Source organism: Carcharhinus amblyrhynchos, chromosome 1 (genome assembly GCF_965287045.1).
Source record: "Carcharhinus amblyrhynchos chromosome 1, sCarAmb.v2.hapA, whole genome shotgun sequence".
NCBI lineage: Eukaryota > Metazoa > Chordata > Chondrichthyes > Carcharhiniformes > Carcharhinidae > Carcharhinus > Carcharhinus amblyrhynchos.
In genome coordinates, this window is record NC_137324.1 from 66,009,990 (window position 1) to 66,036,879 (window position 26,890).

Consider the following 26,890-nt stretch of genomic DNA (forward strand, 5'->3'; position numbering starts at 1 on the left):
CCATTTGCCAGTTCCTGGCCCATTCATCCAGCCTATCTAGATCCTTCTGCAGACTCTCCACACCCTCCGCACAATTTGCCGTTCCGCCAATCTTGGTGTCACAGGAAATTTCGACAACATACACTCGGTTCCCTCCTCCAGATCATCTACATAAATGGTAAATAGCTGACGCCCCAGCACCGACCCCTGGGGCACTTCACTAGTCACCAACCGCCAATCCAAATAGCACCCATTGACCCCCACTCTCTGCCTCCTATTTGACAACCAATCCTCTATCCACACTAACACCCTACCCCCAGCTCCATGCCCCCTTACATTCTGCAATAACCTCTTGTGAGGCACCTTGTCAAACACCTTCTGAAAATCAAGGAACACCACATCCACCGGCTCTCCTCTATCCACCGCCCTAGACACATCCTCATAGAACTCCAATAAATTTGTCAGACACGACTTCCCCTTAACGGAACCGTGCTGCGTCTGCTCTATCAAACAATTCTCCTCAAGATGCCTCACTATTTTCTCCTTGATCACGGATTCTAACATTTTACCTACAACAGACGTTAAACTAACCTATAATTCCCTGCCTTTTGCCTGCCACCCTTCTTAAACAACGGCGTAACATTAGCCGTTTTCCAATCTTCCGGCACTTCCCCGGAATCCAGCGACGTTTGGAAAATAATCACCAAGGCATCCACTATCACCTCCGCCATTTCTTTCAGAACCTTTGGATGCATTCCATCCGGTCCTGGGGACTTGTCCACAATCAGTCCCTCCAGTCTGTCGAGCACTGCCTCTCTAGTAACAATAATGTCATTCAGGCCCTCCACTCCTACCATCTTTCCATCGCTAACACCCGGCAAATTATTCACGTCCTCCTCCGTGAAGACCGAAACAAAAAAGTTATTCAAGGCCTCAGCCATTTCCCCATCCCCTACCACTAAGTCCCCCTTCTCATCCTCTAAGGGTCCAACGTTCACCCTAGTCAGCCTCTTCCTTTTTATATATTTATAAAAACTCTTACTATCCTTTTTTATATTAAGTGCTAGCCCAGCTTCATAGTTTATCCTACCCTTCTTTATCAACTTCTTTGTCATTCTTTGTTGACATTTAAACCTCTCCCAATCCTCTTCTCGCCAACTACTCTTAGCTACTCTAAATGCATCCGCTTTTAATTTAACACTTTCCTTTACCCCCTTCGTTATCCACAGCTGATTATCTCTCCTCCTACGATCCTTTTTAACCATCTGAATAAATTTATGCTGAGCACCAAGAAAGATCTCCTTAAAGATCCTCCACAGTTCCTCAGCAGACCTACCTTCCAACGCGCTCCCCCAATTAACATTTGCCAATTCCTCTCTCATCCTACCGTACTCCCCTCTGTTCAAACAAAGGACACGTGTCCGGGAACCCACTTTCTCCTCCTCCATCTGCATCAGAAACTCCACCATACAATGATCACTCTTCCCAAGAGGATCCTTCACCATAAGGTCCCTAATTCTACCCGCCTCATTACATAACACCAGATCCAAGATAGCGCGCTCCCTCATCGGCTCCAACACACACTGTTCAAGGAAACTACCCCGGCAGCATTCCAAGAACTCTTCCTCGAGCCCACCGCGTCCAACATGGGTCGACCAATCAAGATGTAGATTGAAATCCCCCATAATTATCGCCGTTCCATTCCTGCACGCTGCATTTATTTGCGCGTCAACAGCCTGCCCCACCTCCAGATCATTATTTGGGGGCCTATAAAGGACACCCACCAGCGTCTTCCTCCCGTTGCTGTTCCTAATCTCCACCCACAACGATTCCACTTTCTGCTCTTTGGCTCCTATATCATCCCTTACGACCACCCTGATGCTATCCTTAATCAGCAGAGCTACACCCCCCCCTTTTTCCTCCCGCCTATCCTTCCTAAACACTTGATACCCCTGTACATTCAGCTCCCAGTCCCTGTCACCTTGCAGCCATGTCTCTGTAATGGCCACCAGATCATATCCATTTGTGTCGATCTGCACCACCAGCTCATTCACTTTATTCCGAATGCTTCGTGCATTCAGATAAAGTGCCTTCATCCCAGCCTTCACCTGTACCCTATTTGCCGGAACGCCACCAACCATACTCACACCCCCTACTCCTTTTATTATTGGGACATCCTTGGCCTCTTCCCTTACCTGTACCCTCTCCTTTACTTTAGACCCCGTAATTTCACCTACACTCACACCCTCCCCCCCACCAAATTGACTTATTGCAGGCTGGGAGCTCCACATTATTCCGACAAAGTCCTTGCAGCTGTAGCTCGTATTGGAGAGGCTGGCAGATGTGACTAACCGTATACCAGGACACAAGAGAGTGCTGCTGGCATTTGCTTTTCACTTATCTTTAGGCATTGTGGTGTAGTGGTAACATCCCCACCACTAGACTAGAAGCTCCAGGTTTGAGTCCAACGCTACGACTTGTTGGCCACGGAAGGAGCATTCAGCACTGTTCAACTGGCTGAAAATCAGTTGGACATCTCTCCTCCACTTTTTCTGCTATTCCTCAAAGGGTAAAATACAATGCAGAATTTTCCCATCCCGCTTGCCACGGGAATCATAGCAAACGGGACATGGACCATGCCAGAGTCACCTTGGGTGGGATTTTCCAGTCTTGAGGTGAACAGGGTGTAAAATCCCATCACGTGTATGTGAAGATACCCTAACAACAACAACAACAACAGCAACATCCCTCGATAAGAATCACCCATGTTAGGTCAATCCTCATTATAGCAATGGTCCACCTTTTCCAATCTCTTGAACTTACAAAGAACCCACAGCCTCTTGATGCCCAGGCTCTTACTCCTTCTGGTCATGAGCTAACCTGCGATCTCAGATGAACTTCAACCAGAACAGACAGCGGAGTCTTTCCCTCAAGTGGGGTGACACAGTGGCGCAGTAGTTAGCACTGCTGTCTCAGTGCCAGGGACCCGGGTTCAATTCCCAGCTTGGATCACTGTATGAAGTTTGCACATTCTCGCCGTGTCTGTGTGGGTTTCCTCCGGGGGCTCCAGTTTCCTCCCACAGTCTGAAAGATGTGTTGGTTAGGTGCATTGGTCATGCTAAATTCTCCCTCAGTATACCCAAACAGGCGCCGAGTGTGGTGACTTGGGGATTTTCACAGCAACTTCATAACACTGTTAATGTAAATGTACTTGTGATACTAATAAATAAAATAACCCTCCTGCCCCATGTTTAAAATTTAAGATGTTTCTATTTCCCACACTGATTGATCTGATACCAGTCACTCTAAAAATTGAGGCTGGCTGGGAAAAGCCATGTAAGGGCCTTAATTGGGGCCTTCTGCATTAGGGATTCTATGATTCTAAGTGCAGGCTTCCCATCTGAGACCCTGCCCATCCCACTATAAAATCTCAACCAGGTCAGAGCGAGTGGTAATTGAGAGAAACCCTTCCACACTCCCTGTGCCCCATAACTCCCCAGAGGGAGCAGAAAATTCAGGCCCTGGTTTGAGGATTGTGAAGATGGGATATTTTATTAGCATCTTATTATCAGGTCCTGTGCCAGAATCATTCCCTTCCCTTTCGCAAAATCCATCCATGTTGGCGTGATGGCAAAATGGAGAATGGCAAGAAACTTGATTGTTCACCCAAGGCACGCACCAGGTGAGCATATCTCCCAGGGGAGCTTGGATGAATGCATCACACAGTGAGGAGAGGGTCATGTTGAGGCACTGCCTGGACATTACCCACAGCGCAGCAACTATAATTCAGGATTTGAAAAAGAAACATCAAGGGTCAAATCCCATGAGACTTCATTAGCACGTTGGCCTCTGATTTGCCCGCCCTGGATCGGGGTGCTATTTTTAGCATCATCCTAGCGCAATGGAGTTCAGCCTGGAACCTCCCCAGCTCCCCTCCAGCATTGCCCCCGGCGCTGCCCTACCACTGCCCTCTGACATTGCCCGGGCACTGCCCTCTGCTTAGTGTCAATCTAGCTGGAAGATTTGTGACTTCATGTTAAGTTGCTCTCCACAAACATACTCTGTCCCTTAACTTTAGAGCAGAGTACAATATGGAATATATGAGGGTATGGGACAGGGCTAAAGGATGCTCCTATCCTACTTTTAATTTCTTCACACTATAGTATCAGCTTAGCTTCTCACCAGAGACAACATTCTATAGAAGAAAAGTTAATTTTATTTTAACAATGAAATAACTCAATGATGTATCGGAAACTAGCAGACCTGGATCTGGTGATACTGATACCTGCAAATAGTTTTCTCCTAAAATTGCAACCTTACCAAAGATTGCAGTGTATGAAACGTCTTGACAATGACTTAGGCTTATATCCTCCAGTTCAGTGTGGGCAACAAGACTTCACCCCAGCCATTGCCAGCCTTTTCCCTCCAGCCCAGGTAATATTCCAACTCTTGGTCCTTACATGTACTTGGCTAGGTCTTCTTTAACTGGCCCCATCATCTTCTTCTGCCAAGTGATGTCTAATCTACTGCCACTACTGGCGGGGTGTGTGTTGGGGAGGAAAACGACATGTCCCACCAGCATCAGACATCACTCCGTCATGATGTCCTTCTGGCATCTCTGACCAGTCCACTGCAGCATTTCCTCATTGGTGACACTGTCTTTCCAACTGATGCCCAGGATCTTGCATAGGATCACTGGTGAAATACGTTCATCTTACGTGACACCTTGGCTGTTCACTTCCCAAGATAAAGAAAATTGCTTGAGAGTTACGTAAGTTAATTCAATACATGGCTGGCATAACTGTAGCTCTGAAAATGTCTATAATCACCTGCGTGCTTTATTTCAAGTAGTTATTGAGGAAGAAGCGATAATGAAAGGGAATTAGGTATTTCTAAAAGGAAAAGTATATATTTATAGAGGGAAAATGGGCCTACAGTAAATAGTTCTATTTAGAGATCTAGCACAGGGACAAACATGATAAAATGAAATCTGTGATTTTGTATCCATGCAACTACACAGGGATGAAAACCAGGAACATTTTAGAAACAAGTTTTATTGAAATAAATATCAAAGCATGGTTTTAATGTTATTCCGAAAATATTTCTCCGGTGACTTGAAAACAAAGTAAAATAACATTCCTGCTGTTTCCATTGTAAAGTAAAAGCACTCGTAAATATTCAAACTAGAATCAGTAATGATAACCTTTGCTGAGACAGTCATAAACATTGCCTGCAAGGCAGGTAATGAATTTCACAGGTCTAAACTCATTAAAGCCACATGATTAATTCTTTCTATTTAAGATTTATTCTTTGTGGAATATCTGAAACATCAACAAGGGAAGTGAGAGGGCAGGGTGATCTCAGCTGTCTATGTGGACGCCTCCTCACTTCTCTGCAAAATGTTTGGGTAAACCGATTAGATAAAGGTGACAGTCATGGGTTAGGGGAGTTGCTAAGGATTTAGTCATTAGTATTTATGGTAAGCTACAACAGCTACGTTCACTTACTTTCCTATCGCCAATGTAAGCACTGGTTCTGAACTCCGTGAAACCAAACTGGGTCTCTGATGGCGATTAATCCTATCAACAGGGACAAAGTCATCAAAACAAAATCTCAAGCAGACAAATGTTATGCTCACCTCATTGGTCACCAAAGGGGAAATGAGTGAAAAGTTCTCGCAATGTAACAGAACTTAGTTTTTGATTTTTTAAGTATTTCAACAGGACAGCTCTCACATTTGTCCTTTTAAACAAATCTTCCATGCTTCAAAGAAATATCCTTTTGCATTGTATAGTCCAGGCTGCCTATTTGCCCTTTTAAAATAATAGCAACTGACCTTACGTTTTGCTTTTACTTTGCCTTGCATATCTTTCACTATACTACCTTAGAAGATTAACTTTTTGACTTGTTTTAAATATCAGTAAAGCATGCATGCCCGTTCTTTCTGAAACTATTGAACATGAGGCTATAAATTACCATTGGCAAAAGTACTGTGCAGACACCTAACTTGCATATCTGGCAGCTTTCTGTACATTACGTTACCTCACAGAGGAATCTCATGTGAATGCATGAATCAGTGGATCACTTTCATAGAATCATAGAAATCCAACAGTACAGACGGAGGCCATTTGGCCCATCGAGCCTGCACTGACCACAATCCCACCCTGACCCCACCCCCACATCCCCACATATTTATCTAATAATCTCTCTAACCTACGCATCTCAGGACACCAAGGGCAATTTTAGCATGGCCAATCAACCTAACCTGCACGTTTTTGGACTGTGGGAGGAAACCCACACAGACACGAGGAGAATGTGCAAACTCCACACAGATAGTGACCTGAGCTGGGAATCGAACCCAGATCCCTGGAACTGTGAAGCAGCAGTGCTAACCACTGTGCTGCTTTCAACAATAATTTCTTGTTTATCATTTATGAATAATCTGTAGCATCATTTCTATCATGTTACTTTCTTCTTCATGAAATTTTTGTTGAAATCGTGAATGCTTGATGAGCCTGAGAATTTGAAGATCTAATTTAAAGCACAGCCTTGAAATCAAACCACAAGGTGGAGAAAAGTTAACAAAGATTGTGAATTTCTACTGCTTAGCTTAAATAATTACTGTACAGCAGTGCTATGGATAACATCAATGCACTTGCAATTTAAACAAAGAAATTCAGCAAAAATCACAAATAAATAATGTTCCATTCTTTATGTTGATTTGGATTTCAAAAATTCCAACTTTAGAATTGTTGGGGTAACATTGCAAGCAATGAATACATACTAAAAGGCATCACTGTAGTAACACTACAAAAAGAAATCACAATATTTAGTAAAATAGATTTATAGATTGAGTACAGCATTATGCCGCAAGCATAGCCATTTTTGCCATGCATGTGCTGAGTTAATAATTAAGGAATTTAAGGAGCAGATCAGGGAGTTCTTTAGCCTTGTGAGTACTGTATGTGCTTGTGTTTCTCTTCCGTTGAGATTCATCTGAAGGATTTTGCCTGCACATATATAAATTTAGTGTATTCCAAGTACTCAGAAGGCTAATAGCCAAATCATGCACATTAATAAAACGTGCGACTCAATGAATTACAGCGGAGATCCAGTTGACCAAACTCCCACTGTCAAGGCTGCAGATTGGAAAACATTGAAGGTCCCTTTGTTTTTGCTTTGAAATGTATTAGCCATTACTTGGAAAGAAATACACACAGAAATAACCTTTCCATTCTACTGTGTGATTACAGCCAACTTGGGTAAGGTATTTTGGATGTTTTTGTTGCCCGGGTACGAATAGTCACAATAGTATTGTACAAGACAAAGAAAATGCATTTCTTATTTCAAAGTGCTTTTGTAACTATCTATACTTTTAGAAACTTCGAGTGAGGTAAATAGGTTTTCACTAAAACAGTTACCTTTCCCAAAGATATAATCTAAACAACAGTAATATAAAGGTCCAGATAACTCCTGATTTAGTTAAGGATTAATGCATAGAATCCCTACTTGTACTAACACCAATTGAATGAAATGCTGGGGAACGAGGTGGGCCAAGTAGATCAAGTTTCTCCAGGGAACAATTGGGTAATTGAGATCTACTTTAATAATCTAAAAATTATGTTAATGATAAAGAGCAAGAATCAATCTAAAGTAGAACTTCTAAATTGGAGGAGGGATTAATTTCAATGGAATGATGCATTGTAGCCAGGGTAAATAGAACCAAAGACAGACAGGAGAAGCTGTAATAGAACAACGGGTGATCTTTTTTATCGAAGAGATGATTCAGGTACAAGCTAGATAAATTGCAAAAAGGGAGAAAGCTGGGAGAACCAAAGCCAGAGCTCTTGAATGATGAGATTATGATGAAACAACAAAAGAGGGTGTATAGCACAGTCACAAACAAGTACCAGGCCAAATACAATGGCCGCAATTCTCCCATTCCGCTGCACTAAAACATTAGTGCAGTTGGCCGGGAGATTCTTGTGTTAGAGGATTCATGGGGTTCATGCAAGCATTTGTGCCCCATTTGTCTCCCAAAGCTGGATTTCCGGTGGCGTCTGCTCCGTGCCGGAAATCGGCAGGGATTCACAAAGATAATTTACATGGTCATTTTAATTTAATTTACAGGTCCGGTATTGAAGGCTTTGGGTCTGCTAGCATCTCCCACCCTGCCAGAGTATTTCACTCCAGCAGAATTGTAGTAGCTCCCCACTTTTGATGGGGGGGGTTGAAATTGGGGCCCACCCAAAGGTTCAGGTAGTGGGGGTTGCCCCCTGGGGATTGCCACTATGGCACTGCAGCCTGTGCCCCTAACACTGCCCAAGGGATAACGTGCCAATGCCCGGGGGAACCTTGTCCCATCCAGTTGTAGACAGAGAGGATGGCTGTTATAGTTTGCAGAGGGACATAGATAAGCTGCAGAGCTGGGCTGAGAGGTGGCAAATGGAGTTTAATATGGAAAAATGTGAGGTGATTCACTTTGGTAAGAGTAACAGGAATACAGAACATAGGGCTAATGGAAGGACTCTTGGTAGTGTTGACGAGCAGAGATCTCGGTGTACGTGTGCATAGATCCCTGAAAGTTGGCACCCAGGTTGATAAGGTTGTTAAGAAGGTGTACGTTTTTATTGGTAGAGGGATTGAATTTCGGAGCTGTGAGGTCATGCTGCAACTGTACAAAACTCTGGTGCGGCCGCACTTGGAATATTGTGTACAGTTCTGGTCACCGCATTATAAGAAAGATGAGGAGGCATTGGAAAGGGTGCAGAGGAGGTTTACCAGGATGTTGCCTGGTATGGTGGGAAGGTCTTATGAGGAAAGGCTGAGGAACTTGAGGTTATTTTCGTTAGAGAGAAGAAGGTTAAGAGGTGGATTAATTGAGGCATACAAGATGATCAGAGGGTTAGATAGGGTGGACAGTAAGGGCTTTTTTCCTCAGATGGTGATGGCTAACACAAGGGGACATAGCTTTAAATTGAGGGGTGGTAATAATAGGATGGATGTCAGAGGTAGGTTCTTTGCTCAGAGGGTAGTAAGGGCATGGAATGCCCTGCCTGCAGCAGTTGTGGACTCACCAACTTTAAGGGTGTTCAAATGGTCAGTGGATAGGCATATGGATAACATTGGAATAGTTTAGGTTAGAGGGTCATTAGATTGGTTCCACTGGTCGGCGCAACATCGAGGGCCAAAGAGCCTGTACTGTGCTGTAATGTTCTATGTTCTAAATTTTAAAAAACCTCCCCCCAAAAGAAGCACCACTCTGTAGAACATCTGCCCCCTCATGAAGCCTTCCCTCCCCCCCACCCTCACCATGGAACACTCAATTCCCACAGAACTGCCCCCCTCCATGGAAACCCCTGGAGGGGAGAAGGGAGGGTGTGGGGGGACAAACAGAATGGGAAATCCCACCAGCGTAAACCACACTTAGGGACTTTCATGAGATTTCCTAATCTTGCCGCCGATCCCAATCCCTGAAAACAGGAACAGAAAATCCCCCCCATTGGATGTTGGGACACAGAATAAATTGTCAATGATTCCATACTTGAAGGTATGGCAAATGGTGAGCATGATGTCAATCGATTGCAACAAGTCAAAGATAGGTTTTGTAAAATGGACAAGTGGCAGATGGATTTTAATACAATGAAGCGCAAGGTGATGCATTTTGGAATAACAGAGAGGCAGTATAAACTTAATGGCACAGTACAACAAGTTGCTGAGACAGAGGGACCTGGGATTCATGCACATCAATCTTTGAAGGTGGCTTGACATATTGGAGAGTAATCAGCCAAGCTTATGGGGTCTAGGATTTTATTAATAAAGATATTATAGAAAGGAAGGGAAGATATTTTGAACCTTTATAAAAATTTAAGTAGAGTACTTTATGTAGTTTGGTCACCATATTTTCAAAAGGACGTGACAGTTCTTGAGTGGTGCAGAAGAGGTGTGGGTGGAACAGTAGCTCAGTGGTTAGCACTGCTGCCTCACTCTTGGCCTCAGGTCACTGTCTGTGTGGAGTTTGCACATTCTCCCAGTGTCTGTATGGATTTCCTCCAGGTACTCCGGTTTCCTCCCACAGTCCAAAGATGTGCAGTTTAGGTTGATTAACCATGCTAAAAAATTGATCCTAGTGTCAAGGGATTAACAGGGTAAATAATGTGGGATGATGGGAATTGTGGCCGGTGCAGACTTGATGGGCTGAATGGTCTCCTTCTGCACTGTAGGGATTCTATGAAGAGATTTACTTTAGTGATTCCAGATATGAGTGATTTTAGCTACAAGGTTAGGTTAGAGAAGCCAGGGTTGGTCCCCTTAATGCAAAAAAAGTTTGAGGGGAAATTTGACAGTGTATAATTATGACAGGTTTAAATAAGGTTCGCATAGAAAAGTCGTTCCCAGTAGCTAAAGGTACAAGGACTACAGGAATACAGATTTATGATTTTGGGCAAAAGATACAGGCAGATGTAAGGAAGGAAGTTTTCTGCACAGTGAAAAGTAATGGCCACCTCACTGCCAACGAAGGTCTTGGCAATGGGGCTGATCAGTGAGTTCAAAACGAAGTCGAGTGCTTAAGGGAAGTTAACCTGAAAGGCCATGGCGATAGAGCGAGGGAATGGAAATGACTCCATGACTAGGTTTTTGGAAATACAAAGTCCCAAACTACAAAGTGCACCAACATAAACTGAAGAAGGTATAGTATGTTACTGATCCAAACCTTCTGCATAGAGCTTCCATGGTCAATTTAAGTACACTGCAAAATGCTTCAAAAGGTCTCTTTTCTGGTGACCAGTGTATGATCAATTTGAAACAAAAGATGCAGCAGTCACAAGGGTTCAAATGGGCGATCATCATAAAATTCATAAATCCATAGTCCAAAATCAGATCTTAACTAATTATTTTGAGTAAAATGATGTTTATTCAATTTGCACGCTCACTTTCCTATTAGACCTTTTAAATGTTATTTCAAAAGGCTTGAAAACTATTTAAGTTTAAATTTATTTATTAATGTCACAAATAGACTCATATCAACATTGCAATGAAGTCACGGTGAAAATCCCCAAAATGTTTTTCCATACACAAGTGATTGAATGATGAGGTGCACATGCTTAGATTAATTCTAGATTAAAACTGAAAATATCTGGAATACTGTCCAGAGTTCTAGGTAGCTGCAACTCAGGAAGGACATACTGGCCTTGGAGACGATAAAATCTAGATTCATGAAAACAAAATACTAGAAGTGTTTAGTTATAATTTGAGACCAGGTGCACAGCCAGGGCTTGTATTCCTTTGAGGATGGGGGAATCAATGGGTATTCTAATTGAGGTGTTTAACATAATTAAACTACTTGATATACTAAATAGGGAGAAACAATTTCCTCTGGTGGTAGAATCCAGAACAAAGTTAGAGCCAGGTCATTTAGCTGTGAGTTTTCACACAGAGTTAGTGAGAAATTGGGGACATTCCCTCCTAAATGCTGCTGAGGCTAGGTTTAAAAAAAAAGGCCCAGATTTTTGCCATGGCGGAGAACCTCTCTGATTTGGTGAAAATGATGGGTGACCCTGGAAATTCTATGTCCTGCTGCTGGACCTGGCACTTTCTATTTTGTGGGAATGCCGGCGTTGGACTGGCGTAAACACAGTAAAAAGTCTGACAACACCAGGTTTTAGTCCAACCGATTTATTTGATAATACTCACAAGCTTTCGAGGGGACTGCCTCTTCGTCAGGTGAATGGAGAGTTCTGGCCTCAGACAGAGCATATAAAGCACAAGGATTCGCATTTTAATCAGTAATCTCTAAACTGTCTGTGCTTTATATGCTCTGTCTGAGGCCAGAACTCTCCATTCACCTGACGAAGAGGCAGTCCCCTCGAAAGCTTGTGGGTATTATCAAATAAATCGGTTGGACTAAAACCTGGTGTTGTCAGACTTTTTACTTTCTATTTTTCCAGGGGCCTGACTGAAGTTGGGCCAGAGTTCACTCACTTGTGCTTTATGGAGGCAGCTGGTGATTTAATGACCTGTTGTCTCCATTGAAATAGGATTTTGGTGCCCAGGAGTGTGAAACCAAGAGTGTCCACATTAAACCAGGTAACAGCTGATCTGAAGATGGTTTGGATAATCAGAGCACTTCTTTGGAGAGCTAAGATACCCTTAGTCCTGAAACAAAGAGGTAAGGCACCCCTTTGGACTGTGAAAACAAAACATGATTATGCATTAAAAATACATAAAATCTTTGGAACTGAGTTGAAGCTCTCAAAGAGCTGTCAGAACTGTCAAAGAACTCTCAATGGATATTATGTGCATTGGCAAGCAGGGGATAAGGGCAAAGAGTGGTGGACGGGGCATGGATTGGTATGAGCTGGTATTGGTATTATCATAAGGGCTATGTAGGGGCAAGGGGATGTGTGGGGCATGAGGGGCCATAAGAGTTTGTGAAGGGGCATGGTTTGGCACTTGGTATATAAAGGGTCATGGGAGACTTAAGTCGAGGAGCAGGGTTAGCATAGAAGCATGAAGGTCCATGGGGGTTGGGTGGGGGACATGAGAGGGCTCGGGGAGTGAATGGGAGCATTGATAACCATAACTTTTAACAAGCACACAGTTTCAGTACTGGAATCTTTAAATTTTACAGGTAAGTGCCAAACGAAAGATATACCATGTAGCTCAGACTGATGATATAGGAGTTTATCTGTTAGCAGTAAGAGTCAATTGCAAAATCAACCTGAGCATTGTCCCACAGCATGAAACTGTTTCTGATTTGATACCTGTAACTGGCTACCATAATTCTTTGGGGTGAATTTCTATCTGCCACGCTCTCTACAGGTCAATGGAGAGCTGAGGTAGGTGCTGTCCTTAAGCCTAATAAACAAAATGCTTGCCAGCAACTTTAATCAATCCAAGAGAAGATTGAATACTTCAGAAGACTTCTGTGTAAAACATTTTCTTTTAAAGAAAATTATGGGGGCAATTCTAGACCAGCGAAGCACGCTGGGAAACGTAAGTGGAGGCTATGCAGCGGGCTTCCAGCTGGGCGCCATGGCCTCCACTCATCTCCGGCCATCAGATCTCCAGCGTCGTCAGCTCTGCAGCAGAAATCAGCGTGGAGCTGATTAAAATCTTTAAACTGTGATTTAAATATCATTAGTAGGCCCAGGACTGAGGTCTCCGGGTCCACTAACCTCTCCCCACCCTGCCATATATGTTTCACTCCAGTGAGGTTTACAACAGCTCTCCACTAATGGAGTGAAGGGAAGTCTTGGAGATTGGGGGGAAGGGGGTTGCACCTGGGCATTGCCAACTTGGCGGTATCAGCCTGATCTCAGATACTGCCCAAGGTCAAAGTGGCAATGCCCACCAGGCATCAGGCAGTGCCAAGGGGGAGGATTGTAGAGGGGCCCCGCTGCCTCTCTGCAGTTGTGAACGCTGACAGAGGAAGGGAGGGGCTGCCATCGGGATGGAGGAGACAGTGGAAATTGGCTTGTGGAGGGGGGAGTTGATCAGGGAGACCAGGGCTGCCGGCGGGGACAAGAGGAAGGAGATCAAAGCAGGCCGGGGAGGTGGATGGGTTGGGGCTGTCCTGGACACGTCCACAGGGTCAACAATCAGGCCGTGGGGAGGGTTGCACTGCTAGCGATTGTCTGGTGGCAGGTGTTGCTGTGCTGGCCAGCGATGGAGCTGGTCAGTGATTGGGAGGCAGACAGTGCGGGCAATTGTGCATGCACCGATCTCCATTTTGACAGATTGGCACATACGCATTGGCTCACTCAGCACTATACTGCCGGCCTCTCTAATGGGAATAGGCTTTTCATCATGATTAACGGTAAGGCACTTTGTGATATACCGAGTGTGGGATGTTCATTTTGAAAATCCCGCTCAAAAAACCAGCAGGATTTATTCCAGCTTTTCCGTGAATTCAGCACTTAGAATTTTTTTGGGAGGTCTCAGCCTATAAGTCTTTGGCTTTATTAAGGCAGAATGATTTTCTTGCTGGTGGCCTGGGTCAGTGTCTCTGCTACAGCCATGTAGGTATGTACTGAATGCCCTGTGATCTAAAAAAAGGATCATGATCCTTTTATGCAGATGACTGACAATCCAGTGGTGGTGCAGGAAATCTAGAAATTCAGCCATCTGAATAAGAAGGAACAAGTATAACTGCACATTTCCTTTCAAATTACCTTGTTGATGTATTGATACTTTGTTCCTCAGTGACTATTTTCTCTGCGGTACTTGGAACAAAAATATCAATTTAAGTCCACTCAAAGTAAGTTGGTATTCCAAAGTGAATTTCATCCATGTTTTAAAATCAATAGCTTTAGTGTTTGGGGAAAAGGAAATAAATAAGAAAGATTTTAAAACAGACCTACAGCTTAACAAAATCTCAAAAGGCATTTTAAGATTTTTATTGCAGTGAAAGTGACAAAAACATGAAAAATATCACAACACTCATTCTTCTCCTAATTTAAAAAAAAATGTGGTTTGAAGCCCATTTGAATCCTTGTAAGAAAATTCTTATGTGAACAGGTCAAGATATAAGTCAGTTTGATTTTATGCATTTTACACAACAATATGTAAATTGACCAAGCAAAGTGGTTATTAATACATTCACATAAAGCTGCAAATGTAACAAAAGCCTTTTCATAGAGAAATCATTTCAAAATAGAAGACTGATAATATATAAATCTTCAATATTTGACTTCTGAATTTTTTATGATCTGGACTTTGGAACAGGCACAATAAAATTATGAATCATCAATGAGGTTTCTCTATGTTATTTGATCCTGAATTGAGTGCAGATAAAATTACCCCCAACTGAGAACTTTTAACATTCTGCAGCTTTAATTATTGGAGCAGAGGGTCTGGTCCAAAACAGTCATGTCACGTGCAGAACAAGAGATCTGTCACAAAAGTCAATAAAACTTGCAGGCACACATGAGCAGTCTAAAGGAAATAAACCAGGCAGATGTTTCATTTGTATGTCACTTACAAGGGAATCAAACCAGTGGACCAGCATCGTGGACTTTCGGTTGGAGGGTGCTGGGGCCCCCTGATGCATTACAATATTTCATACAAGTAAATAGAAAAGAGTTACATTTGCTTGTATATTATAGTACTGCTACAAGATGAACATTTAACATTCTCCACTATTAAATTCTATTTTTTCTTGACATTAAGAAATCCTTTTTCACTCATTTCTGTTTTACTATCATCAGAAAAGTTAAAACATACATTTTAATAAACGATGATCTAAATGTGTTATATGTGGGATTTTATGGCCTCACTCGGCCATGAAATCCCATCTGTGGTCAATGGACTTTCCCATGCTCTGCCCCTCGCCCGCTCTGATTTCTGAGGCAGGTGGGGTGATAAAATTCTGGCCTATATATCAAAGGATTATTGAGAAAAATTATTTGTTGCAGAGTGTTGATCTAGCTATCTACAAAACAGCCATAAACAAATAACATTAATTGATATTTTGGAGGTAAATATTAAGGTGACTGAGAAATTTAGCCTGAAGATTCTGATGAACATGTGAACTCTTCTACTTTTAATAAAACAAATAAGTTATTCCCTTTTAACCTTGTTGGTTTGAGACACTAATGACATATTTCTCAAAAGAAATAACAGCTTCTCTGAGTGTATAAAGAGGAAGGGAATAGATAAAGTAAATGTTGGCCCTTCAGAGGATAATACTGGTAAGTTATTAATGGGGAACACAGAGATAGCGAAGGCAGTAAACCAATATTTTGTCTCTGTTTTCATGGTACAGAATAATGAAGATTTTCCAAAAACTGTCATTAACGTAGAAACCATATTAGGCAGAAGGTATTGAATAAACTAATGGGATTGAAGGCAAATAAGTCTCCAGGGCCTAGTGGCCTGCACCCTATGCTATTAAAGGAGGTGGCAGCAGAAATACTGGATGCATTGGTTGTGATGGGTGGGATTTTCCGGTCACGCTCGCCCTAAATCCAGAAAATCCCACCCAAGGTCAATGGACCTTTCCATGGTCTGCCCCACTCACCTGCTACGATTCCCCAGTATTTCAAAATTCCTTGGATTCTGGTAAATTCTCAGTGGATTGGAAACACGTTAATGTGACGCCACGTTCAAAAAGGTAGAGGCACAAAAAGTAGGAAAATATAGGCTGGTTAGCTTGACCTCTGTAATCGAGAAGTTGCTGGAATCAATCATTGAGGAGGAGATGAATGAGCATTTGGAAAGACAAAGCTCAACTTACCATTATCAGTGTGGTTTTATGAAGGTTAAGTCATGCTTGATAAATTCAACTGAGTTCTTTGAGGACATAACCAACAAGGTGGATACTGGGGAGATTGTGGATATGGCATATCTGGACTTCTAGAAAGTGTTCAACAAGGTGCGACATAAAAGACTGATCCAGAAGGTGAGATTTCAGGGGATTAAGGGTAGAGTACTAGATTGGATTGAAGATTGGCTGACTGACAGAAAGCAGAGGGTCAGGATAAATGGTCATTCTCCGGCTGGCGAAATGTAACTAACAAGGTGCTGTGGGGGTCAGTCATCGGACCTCAATTGATTACAATCTAAATAAATGATTTGCAAGCAGGGACAGAGTGTAACATAGCAAAATTTGTGGATGATATTAAAATAGGTGGGAAAGCAGGCAATGAAGAGGTGATAAAATTTTTACAGACAAATATAGATAAGCTAGGAGAATGGGTCAAAATTTGATAGATGGAGTTTAATGTGGATAAGTGTGAGGATATCCATTTTGGCAGAAAATATAGAAAGGCAAATTATTACTTAAATCAAAAGCAGATTCAAAATGCATCTGGGCAGAGGGATCTGGGTGTTTATGATTATAAATTGCAATAAGTCAGTATGGAGGTGCAGCATATTATAATAAAAGAAAATGGGATATTGGCATTTATTACAAAAGGACTGGAGCATACAAGTAGAGAAGTGTTGTTGCAATTGTTTAAGGTGTTGGTGAGACCACACCTGGAGTACTGTATCCAGTTTTGGTCTCCTTATTTGAGGAAGGATGCGATGGCATTGGAGGCAGTTCAGAGAAGGTTCACCAGATTGATTCCGGGGATCAAGGGGTTGATGTATGAGGAGTGATTAAACAGTTTGGGCTTATACTCTCTGGAGTTTAGAAGGATGAGAGGGGATCTGATCAAGGTATATACAATTTTAAAAGGGATTGATAAAGTAAATGTAGACCAAATGTTCCCTCTTATGGGGCAATCTCAAACAAGAAATCACAGTTATAGATTGAAAGGTGGTAAATTTAAAACTGAGATGAGGAGGAACTACTTCTCATAGGGGATGGTGAATTTGTGGAACTCGGTGCTCTATAGTGTGATAGAGTCTGAATCATTGAACTGTTTCAAGAAGGAGATAGATACATTTCTTATTTTAAAAAGGGATAAGGGGATATGTGCAACAGGTGGGGAGGTAGATTTGAGACCAGGTAGAAAACCACCCTAAGAGCCAAAATCCTATACGTAAATTCATTAATTGCAAATTAAATTTAGTGTACATTGGCTGTATTGTTGGAATCAATTGTTGATGATTAAGTATATTTCTTTTATAGAAGTGCCAGTAAAGACTAGAATTGAATTTGAACCCAATATACTAGCAGGTGTGTCAATAAATAAGACACGTGGCACTGGAAATAGAAAAATAGAATGTGACTAATTTAGTATGTCATTATGGTTTATGACACCTTTATTAGCTTTATGGAAGCAACAAGATAAACATGACATGAAAAAAAACCACAAACAAAATGCAACGCGATCAGACCTAACTGACGTAGATCCTGTGTTAAAGTCTAGCAGGCGTACAAGCACACTCTAGGATAGCCGACCCTCATTTTCACTGTCCCTTTGGGAAATGCTTAATCTCTATTCATAATCATCACACACTGATAGCATCACCTTGATTAAAAACTGTGTGAACCATACCCTGCCCTCTGTGGCACAGCATTGCAATGTTTCAATTGATTGCCAATGCATTATTTTTAAAGTTGGTTGGCTTGCGTTGACCTTTGTCAGCTTGTCACGTGGTCAGTAACGAATAAGAGAGATATAACTTTTGATTTAAAAGAAAGGCAACAGTATATCCTGTTTTGAAGAGATTATATAGGCTGAAAATTTACTTCCAGCTGCATCTTCTATAAATCCACGAATAGGCTATGGGCAGAATTTTCCAAAACATGGTAAACCATTGTTTCCAGCGGAACACTGATATTTTCTCCAGAGAAACCAGTCAGTTTTCTCTTCAGATTTTGCAAACTCCAAGCACAATAATTCATGGGGACACGTTGCATGCCTTCACTGTGTGTGTGTGTGTGTGTGTGTGTGTGTGTGTGTGTAGTGGGGGGGGGGGGGGGGGGGGGCATGCTGGGGCCAGGCCCTCAACATGCCAGCAAAATCTGGCTGTTCAGAGATTGGGGTGCCATCTTTAAAAGGACACCCTGATCACAACCTGAGTAAACCTACCCCATCACCTCACCACAGTGATCTCAGGTCCCCCCTTACCCAACCCCGATCAGAATCGACACTTCTCCCCCCACTTGCAATTGGAGTCAGCCTCACACAGACTGAGCTGGCACCAACCTCTACACCCCTTCCTCAAACTGTCATCGCCAGCATTGCTAACATCCCCTGCTCTTCCATCTGCTCCCAGCCTCATCACATTGAAATTAATTTCCAACCCCCCCCAGCCCCTGATGAGGCTTCCACTGGGCACGCCCCTTGGCACATATTGGCATTGCCAGTTTGGCATGGCATTAATCTGGCAGTGCCAATCTGTGTCAAGGGGCATTACTAGGCCACTGCCTGGTCATGTCCCTCCCCCCTCCCCCCAGCAGCTACACATAATTTTATTACCTCAGGGAACCCCATGACCGATTCATGCCCTGTTGAATATCAAGTGAACAAGAACAAAGAACAAAGAAAATTACAGTACAGGAACAGGTCCTTCAGCCCTCCAAGCCCGACTAAACTAAAACCCCCTACCCTTCTGGGGACCATATCCCTCTACTCCCATCCTATTCATGTACTTGTCAAGACATCCCTTAAAAGTCACTACTGTACCTGCATCCATTACTTCCCCCAGCAACAAGTTCCAGGCACCCACTACTCTGTGTAAAAAAATCTGCCTTGTACATCTCCTTTAAAGCTTGCCCCTTGCACCTTAAACCTGTGCCCCCTAGTAATTGACTCTTCCACCCTGAGAGAAAGCTTCTGACTATCCACTCTGCCGATGCCTCTCATAATCTTGTAGACTTCTATCAGATCTTCCCTCAACCTCCGTCATTCCAGTGAGAACAAACCAAGTTTTTTCAACCTCTCTTCGTAGCTAATGCCCTCCATACCAGGCAAAATCCTGGTAAATCTTTTCTGTGCCCTCTCCAAAGCCTCTACACCCTTTAGGTAGTGTGGTGACCAGATTTAAACATTATATTCCAGGTGCGGCCTAACTAACTTAGGTGTGATTCACCTGACGAAGGGGCAAACCTCGAAAGCTTGTAGGTTTACTGTCAAATAAAGCTGTTGGACTTTAACCTGGTGTTCTTTGACCAAGCCAGTTTTGTATCCACCTTGTCAGCTCACTTCTGATTCCATGCAACTTTAACTTTTGCACAAGTCTGCCATAAGGGACTTGTCAAAGACCTTGCTGAAGTCCATGTAGACAATGTCCACTGCCCTACCCTCATCAATCATGAAGGGGTGGGGGATGTTTTATTTTATTCATTTGTGGGACATTGATGTTGCTGCCAGGCCAGCATTTATTGTTTATCCCTAGTTGCTGGACAGAGTGTTCGCTGAGGATATGCCAACATATTAAAAGAAGCTTTTTATAGGCCTGCAGCATGTTTCTGGTAAGCTTGGAATTCAGAAACTCGCTGGCGCAAATCGTGCTCTCCAGAATTTGAATAGCATGCTGCAGACAGAGTGTGGACTCAAAATCATCCTCATCTTGTTTTACAGGATAAAGGTTGCACCCTGAATATTTGTCAGTTTTATCATCATAATTGAGGTAGTATATAATTTGGGGCTGATCTAAAAATCAGCTCTGAGTATGTAGGGATCAAAATGAAAGAGGGTTATTATCAACAACAGTTATTGATGACAGATTCGGTAAATCCAAAGTCTTAGGAAATAATATAAATAGGCTAGGGGTGAGACTTTCCTGGAAATCGGCAAAGGCTGATAGGAGGCAGAAAAAGTGGCATTAAGCCTGTTGATGGCAATGGCAGCTTTTCCCACAGTTTAATATGGTACTTAGTGCCAAAGCTTTTCAGCCAGGGGTTCCTCTGATTGGCTGTCTTGCCAGGGATACGCACCTCAGCACACGGCTGAATGTTAGGAGCGCTCTCCTTGGGCAGAGTGCCATTGCCAACTATCCAAGGGAATGTAATTGCTTTCCCATTGGCCAATAGTACAGGCACACCATGGCCATCAGTGATTTTGGAAGTCCCACTGATAGCACCCCATGCCACTGGGGGGCCTGTGGCAGGGATGCACCTTCACGAGTGGTGCCATAATGAACAGTGAAGAAGGTTATCTAGGATTGCAACGGAATCTTGATCAAATGGGCCAGTGGGCTGACAAGTGGCAGATAGAGTTCAATTCACATAAATGTGAGGTGATATGTTTTGGTTGATCGAACGAGGGCAGGACTTACTCAGTTAATGGTAGGGCGTTGGGGAGAGTTACAGAACAAAGAGATCTAAGGGTACAGGTTCATAGCTCCTTTAAAGTAGAGGCACAGGTGGACAGAGTGGTGAAGACATTCAGCATGCTTGATTTCATTGTCAGAACATTACATACAGGAGTTGAGATGTCTTATTGAAGTTATACAAGACATTGGTAAGGCCACACTTGGAATACTGTGTGCAATTCTGCTCAGCCTAGAAAGAGTGCAGAAAAGATTTATTAGGATGCTACCTGGACATGATGGATTGAGTTGTAAGGAGAGGCTGGATAGACTGGGACTTTTTTCTGTGGAGCGTAGGAGGCTTAGGGGTGATCTTATAGAGGTCTATAAAATAATGAGGGGCACAGATCAGTTGGATAGTCAATATCTTTTTCCAAAGGTAGATGAGTCTAAAACTAAAGGGCATGGGTTTAAAATAAGAGGGAAGGGATACAAAAGAGTCCAGAAAGACAATTTTTTCACACAATGTGGTGAGTGTCTGGAACAAGCTGCATGAGGTAGTAGTAGAGGGGGGTACAATTTTGTCTTTTAAAAAGCTTTTAGACAGTTACATGGGTAAGATGGGTATAGAGGGTTATGGGCCAAACACGGGCAATTGGGACTGACTTAGGGGTTAAAAAAAGAGGCGGAACAGACAAATTGCACTAAACGGCCTGTTTCCAGGCTGTAAAACTCTATGACTCTGGGACCATAGTCCTGTGGTCATGGGACCATGAACGTGAACAGCCAGAAAGTTCCAGACAGTATCTCAGGTACTAATGTATGAATTAATATGTTCAGCTACAGTATTCCTTAATACCTTTGGGTACCAATTTACGGATTCCTCCCACAGTCCAAATATGTGCAGGTTAGGTTGATTGGCCTAGCTAAATTGCCCCTTAGTGTCCCGGGGTGTGTAGGTTAGAGGGATTAGCGGGTAAATGTGTAGAGCCTGGGTGGAATTGTTGTCGGTGCAAACTTGATGGGCTAAATGGCCTCTTTCTGCACTGTATGGTTCTAATTCCAGCATTAAAGTCCAAGTAAATCTCAGTGCAATTGGCAGAATTAAGATAGCTTTGTGAAAAGGAAATCATGTTTGACTAATTTGCTGCAGATCTTTGAGAAAGTAGCAAACAATGTGGATTAAGAGGAATCTGTGGATATTCTCTATTTAGATTTCCAGAGGACATCTGACAAAGTGACACATCAAAGATTACTCACAAATTAAAAGATGTAGGGGGTAACAATTTTTAAAATTCATTCATGGGCTGTGAATATGCCAGCATTTATTGCCCATCTCTAATTGCCCTGGAGAAGATGGTGGTGACCTGCCTTCTTGAACTGCTGCAGTTCATGCGTTGTAGATATATTTACTCACAATGACAACATTTTTAAGTCAGGATGGTAAGTGGCTTGAAGGGCAACTTCCAGGTTCTGTTCCCACGTGTCTGCTGCCCCTGTCCTTAAGATGGTAGCAGCCGTGGTTTAAAAGCTGCTGTCTGAGGAGACTCGGTAAGTCCCTGCAGTGCACCTTATAGATGGTATACGCTTGCCACTGTGTACTGGTGGTGGAGGGACTGAATGCTTGGGGAAGGGGTAACAATCAAGTAAGCTGCTTTGTCCTGGATGGTGTTGAGCTGCTAAAGTGTTGTTGGATGTGCTTTCATCCAAACAAGTGCAGAGTATACCATCAAACCCATGACTTGTGCCTTGTAAATGGTGGGTAGGCTTTTGGGAGTCAGAAGATGAGTTACTCACCACAGGATTTCCAGTCTCTGACCTGCTGTTAGCCACAGTATGTATATATATATATACTATATATATATATATATAGCTAGTCCAGTTCAGTTTCTGGTCAATGTAACCTCAGGATGTTGATAGTGGGGGATTCATTGATGGTCATGCCATTGAATGTCAAGGGGCAAAGGTTCCATGGAAAGGCTTCCCTCCAGGATATCCCCCATCCTGACCAGATTATGATTTTATGACAGGCAAGACAGGGTCCCCATTCTGTCCCCTGCTGACTCTTTGGATAAATTATGGCCATGATATCTATGCATCTGTGCTCTGGGTGGCACTGCTGCCTCACAGCGCCGGGGACCTAGGTTCAATTCTGGCCTCGGTCACTGTCCGTGTGGAGTTTGCACATTCTCCCCATGTATGCTTGGGTTTCCTCTGGATGCCCTGGTTTCTTCCCACAATCCAAAGATGTGTGGGTTAGGTTGATTGGCCATGCTAAATTGGGGTTAAGGGAAGAGGGCCTGGTTGGGATTGTAGTCAGTACAGACTAGATGGACCGAATGACCTCCTTCTGCACTGTAGGGATTCTATGATTCTCTTACTTATATCGTTATCCTCCACAAAATATCCCAATTTGTCTTATCAAAGCAAATTTACAGATCTTGAATGGTTACATTATCCGAAGATTGAACTCCTTTCCTGCCACGTTTTAACTGTTCTCAGTTCTGATCGATATTTACCGAGGAGATGCATTACATTATGGTCTGAATCTCCAATCCCCAGTCAAATCAAAGATATGAAAGTGACACGATTGGGGCAAAATCATTGATCCAAAATTGTTTCTCCACAAGATAGTTTATCAACACATCTAGTATAGTTACAGAGTGGGTCCCTCAAAGCCAAGCCAGAGTGATTGATATCACCAATGATAATCTGTGAATCTGGAGAAAGAACAACTTGGACTGCTTCATTAACAACATCTGCCACCTCCTCCACATTAGCATTCAGTGGAATACATACCAAAATAATGCTGAATTCATGGCACTGGGAGGAGGATCTAATAGCCACATTGGTTTATTGCTAGTTAACCAGATGTTTCTTTAACCTGGAAATTCCAACAACAGCATTTATTCACACACATACACCTGCCTCCTCTTCAGGATTTATTTGAAGCTGCAGCAGACCTATCCTGGTGCAACAGGTCAATACCAATCGCAATATCTGGAATATCAGAAGTGAACCAGATTGCAGTCAAAAACAGCATACATGACTTTCTGAATTTTGACAGAAATTTTGATGTAGAGATGCTGGTGTTGGACTTGGGTGGGCACAGTAAGAAGTCTCACAATACCAGGTGAAAGTCCAACAGGTTTATTTGGGACCACAAGCTTTCGGAGCGATGTCCCTACATCAGGTGAGATTCCTGATGAAGAAGCAGATGGAGAGGGACTCACCTGATGAAGGAGCAGTGCTCCAAAAGCTTGTGATATAATAAGCCCATTGGACTTTAATCTGGTGTTGTGAGACTTCTTACTGGGTAGAAATCTTGTGCTGGTCTGAATCTCATCAATCTTATTTCTCACTGACCTTATATTGTTGACATTGGGAGTTGAAAATAGCTTTGGACTAGTTCCTGAAGAACGATATGTCCATTTAAGCGACTGACTATAACTATGGAAGATGAGTTTTAGTCATCTAAAATGTTTTTTAAAGATTAGAGTTTAGATAAATTTCCTTCTAGCTTATTTGTTACAGTAAAAGACTTAATGCTTGAAATCTTATCACGCGACCCTTAACTGGAACTTCAAATGTCTTTTCACAAGGAATTGCTCTCTACGGGGATCGGAACATGAGAAATAAAAGTCAGCATTGCATTAGCCCAGGTTTGTCCAATACGGGTCATACAGGCAGGAGTGTGGCTCCCAAAGCTTTTTATGTGCTCCCCCCCCACCCCCCCCAAACCCCCCCACCCCACCCCACCCCCCCCCCCCCCCCCCCCACCCCCCCCCCCCCCCCCACCCCAACCCCGACCCCAGAGCCACTGTTCAAATTTCAGGTAAGATAGGGAAGGGAAGTTGAAGATTTTGCAAAGGGCTGCTCCCCCAATCAGCCTTCGACTCTCCTGTGTAAATGGCTGTTAGGCCACTTTTCAGTAGCAAATGTGGGACAGACGGTGAGAGAGGTTGTGGTTCTGGGGGAGTGAGAGGGGCTGCTGTGGGTCCTGGGGGAGTGAGAGGGGCTGTAGGTCCTGGGGGAGTGAGGTGGGGGGGGGGCTGCAGGGCCTGGGGGAGTAAGAGGAGCTGCGGAGCCTACATTGATATTCATGTGCCACAGATTTACTGATTCACCTAATCTATTACTACCTTTGTAACAATACAGAACCAGTGTTAATTTAAAATAATGACCTCATACTCCTGCTGAAATAGAGATGTGAATTACAGGCAAAAGCATCACTGTTTATTCATTCATGTAACAAACCATAATGGCGCTCACTGAGTTTAAAGTTTTCACCCTGGAAAGTGTCAATGTAGTACATATAATCCCAAACACAATAAAATATAAATACATTTTGCTTATTCTAAAACGTGAAGAATGGTAATCTTGTCATTGTGTTTGCAAAAAATGAAGATACACATTTTACTTACATATCACTTGCAATGGAGGAGTTCCTTGACATGGACTTTGGAGAGAGGTCATAGTCACTGTCAGATCGGTACAGGAAGGACTCCCGCCGCTGACTGTGCACAAAGTTGGCCTGTAGAATGAGTCCTGAGCCAGGACTCGTCATTGGATCTAAGGGACTCCGTCCTGATGATGCGCCATTATCCACATCAAAACTGAAAGAAAAAGAATATGAATGAGAAACAAATATTGTTTAACTTAACATGCGTTCAATGCTTAAAGACTATTTTCATGATTCTACCTATGAATCAATCCGTACCAGATTAGTTTTTTTTTCTATATTCATTTACGGAATGTGGGCATCATTGGCTAGGCCAGCATTTATTGCTCATCCCTTGATAAGGAATTGAGAAGGAGATGGTGAATTGCCTTCTTGAATTTCTGCAGTCCCTGAGGTGTAGGTACAACCATAGGACTGTTAGGAAGAGAGCTACAGGATTTTGACCCATGACAGTGAAGGAATATATTTCCAAGTCAGGATGGTTAGTGACTTGGAGGGTGATAGTGTCCCCAGGTATCTACTGCCTTTGTCCCGGATGGTAGTGGTCATGAGTTTGGAAGGTGCTACTTAAGGAATCTTAGGCTTGTACTCGTTAGAGTTTAGAAGAATGAGGGGAGATCTCATTGAGACATATAAGATGATGAATGGGATGGATAGGATAGAGGTGGAGAGGCTCTTCCCGCTCAGAAAGGACAGTAGGACTAGAGGGCACAGCCTCAAGATAAAGGGGGGGTGGTTTAGAATGGAGTTGAGGAGGAACTTCTTCACTCAAAGGGTGGTGAATCTCTGGAATTCTCTGCCCGTTGAAGTGGTGGAGACTGCCTCGCTAAATATATTTAAGATGCAGGCTGATAGGTTTTTGAGAGGCAAGGGGATTAAGGGTTATGGGGAGAGGGCGGGAAAGTGGAACTGAGCTACGACAGATCAGCCATGATCTTATTTGAATGGTGGGGCAGGCTCGAGGGGCTAGATGGCCTACTCCTGCTCCTATTTCTTATGATCTTATGAATCTTGGTGAGTTCCTGTGGTGCATCTTGTATATTGTATACACAGATGCCACTATTCATCGGTCATGGAAGGATTGAATCTTTATGTAAGGGGTAGCAATCAAGTGGACTGCTTTGTCCTGGATGGTGGGGAGGTTCTTGAGTGTTGTTGGAACATCACTCATGCAGGCAAGTGGAAAGTATTCTGTCACATCCCTGACTTGTGCCTTGTAGATGGTGGACAAGCTTTGGGGATCAGGAACTGAGCCACTCGCCACCGGATTCCTAGTCCCTGACCTGCTCTTATAGCCATGGTAGTTATATAACTACTTCAGTTCAGTTTCTGGACAGTTGAAACCCCCAGGATAAAAGCAAATTACTGCGGATGCTGGAATCTGAAACTAAAAGAGAAAATGCTGGAAAATCTCAACAGGTCTGGCAACATTTGTAAGGAGGAAAAAGAGCTAATGTTTCGAGTTCGGATGATCCTTTGTCAAAGTGGGCAAAGCCGCTTTGACAAAGAGTCATCTGGACTCGAAACATCAGATCTTTCCTCTCCTTGCAGATGATGCCAGACCTGTTGAGATTTTTCAGCATTTTCTCTTTTGGTTTATTATCCCCGGGATGTTGATAGTACTCGCATTCTAATTAGTGCTCACATTAGTAATCACACAGATGAAGATAATAAGGAAGGCTACAAAGCAGTGTTTTCCTTTCTCTTGAGGAATGTAAACCAAAACCCACCAAAAAAAAACTTAGGACTGTGCTTATTGATATCTTTAGAAAAATAACTGATTGCATTTCAAGATAGGAA

The 26,890-nt window shown here is 43.0% G+C and overlaps 1 protein-coding gene across 6 annotated transcripts in view; it reads right to left on the reverse strand.

Moving 5' to 3' along the window:
- pde4d (phosphodiesterase 4D, cAMP-specific) overlaps window positions 1-26,890 on the reverse strand; it is a 1,181,705-nt gene that overhangs the window by 174,095 nt on the left and 980,720 nt on the right. For all 6 annotated transcript variants that reach the window (XM_080186268.1, XM_080186277.1, XM_080186293.1 and 3 more), the window contains one exon: window positions 25,053-25,244. In XM_080186268.1, the coding sequence (XP_080042394.1) occupies window positions 25,053-25,244 (192 nt within the window). The remainder of the gene's footprint in view (window positions 1-25,052; window positions 25,245-26,890) is intronic.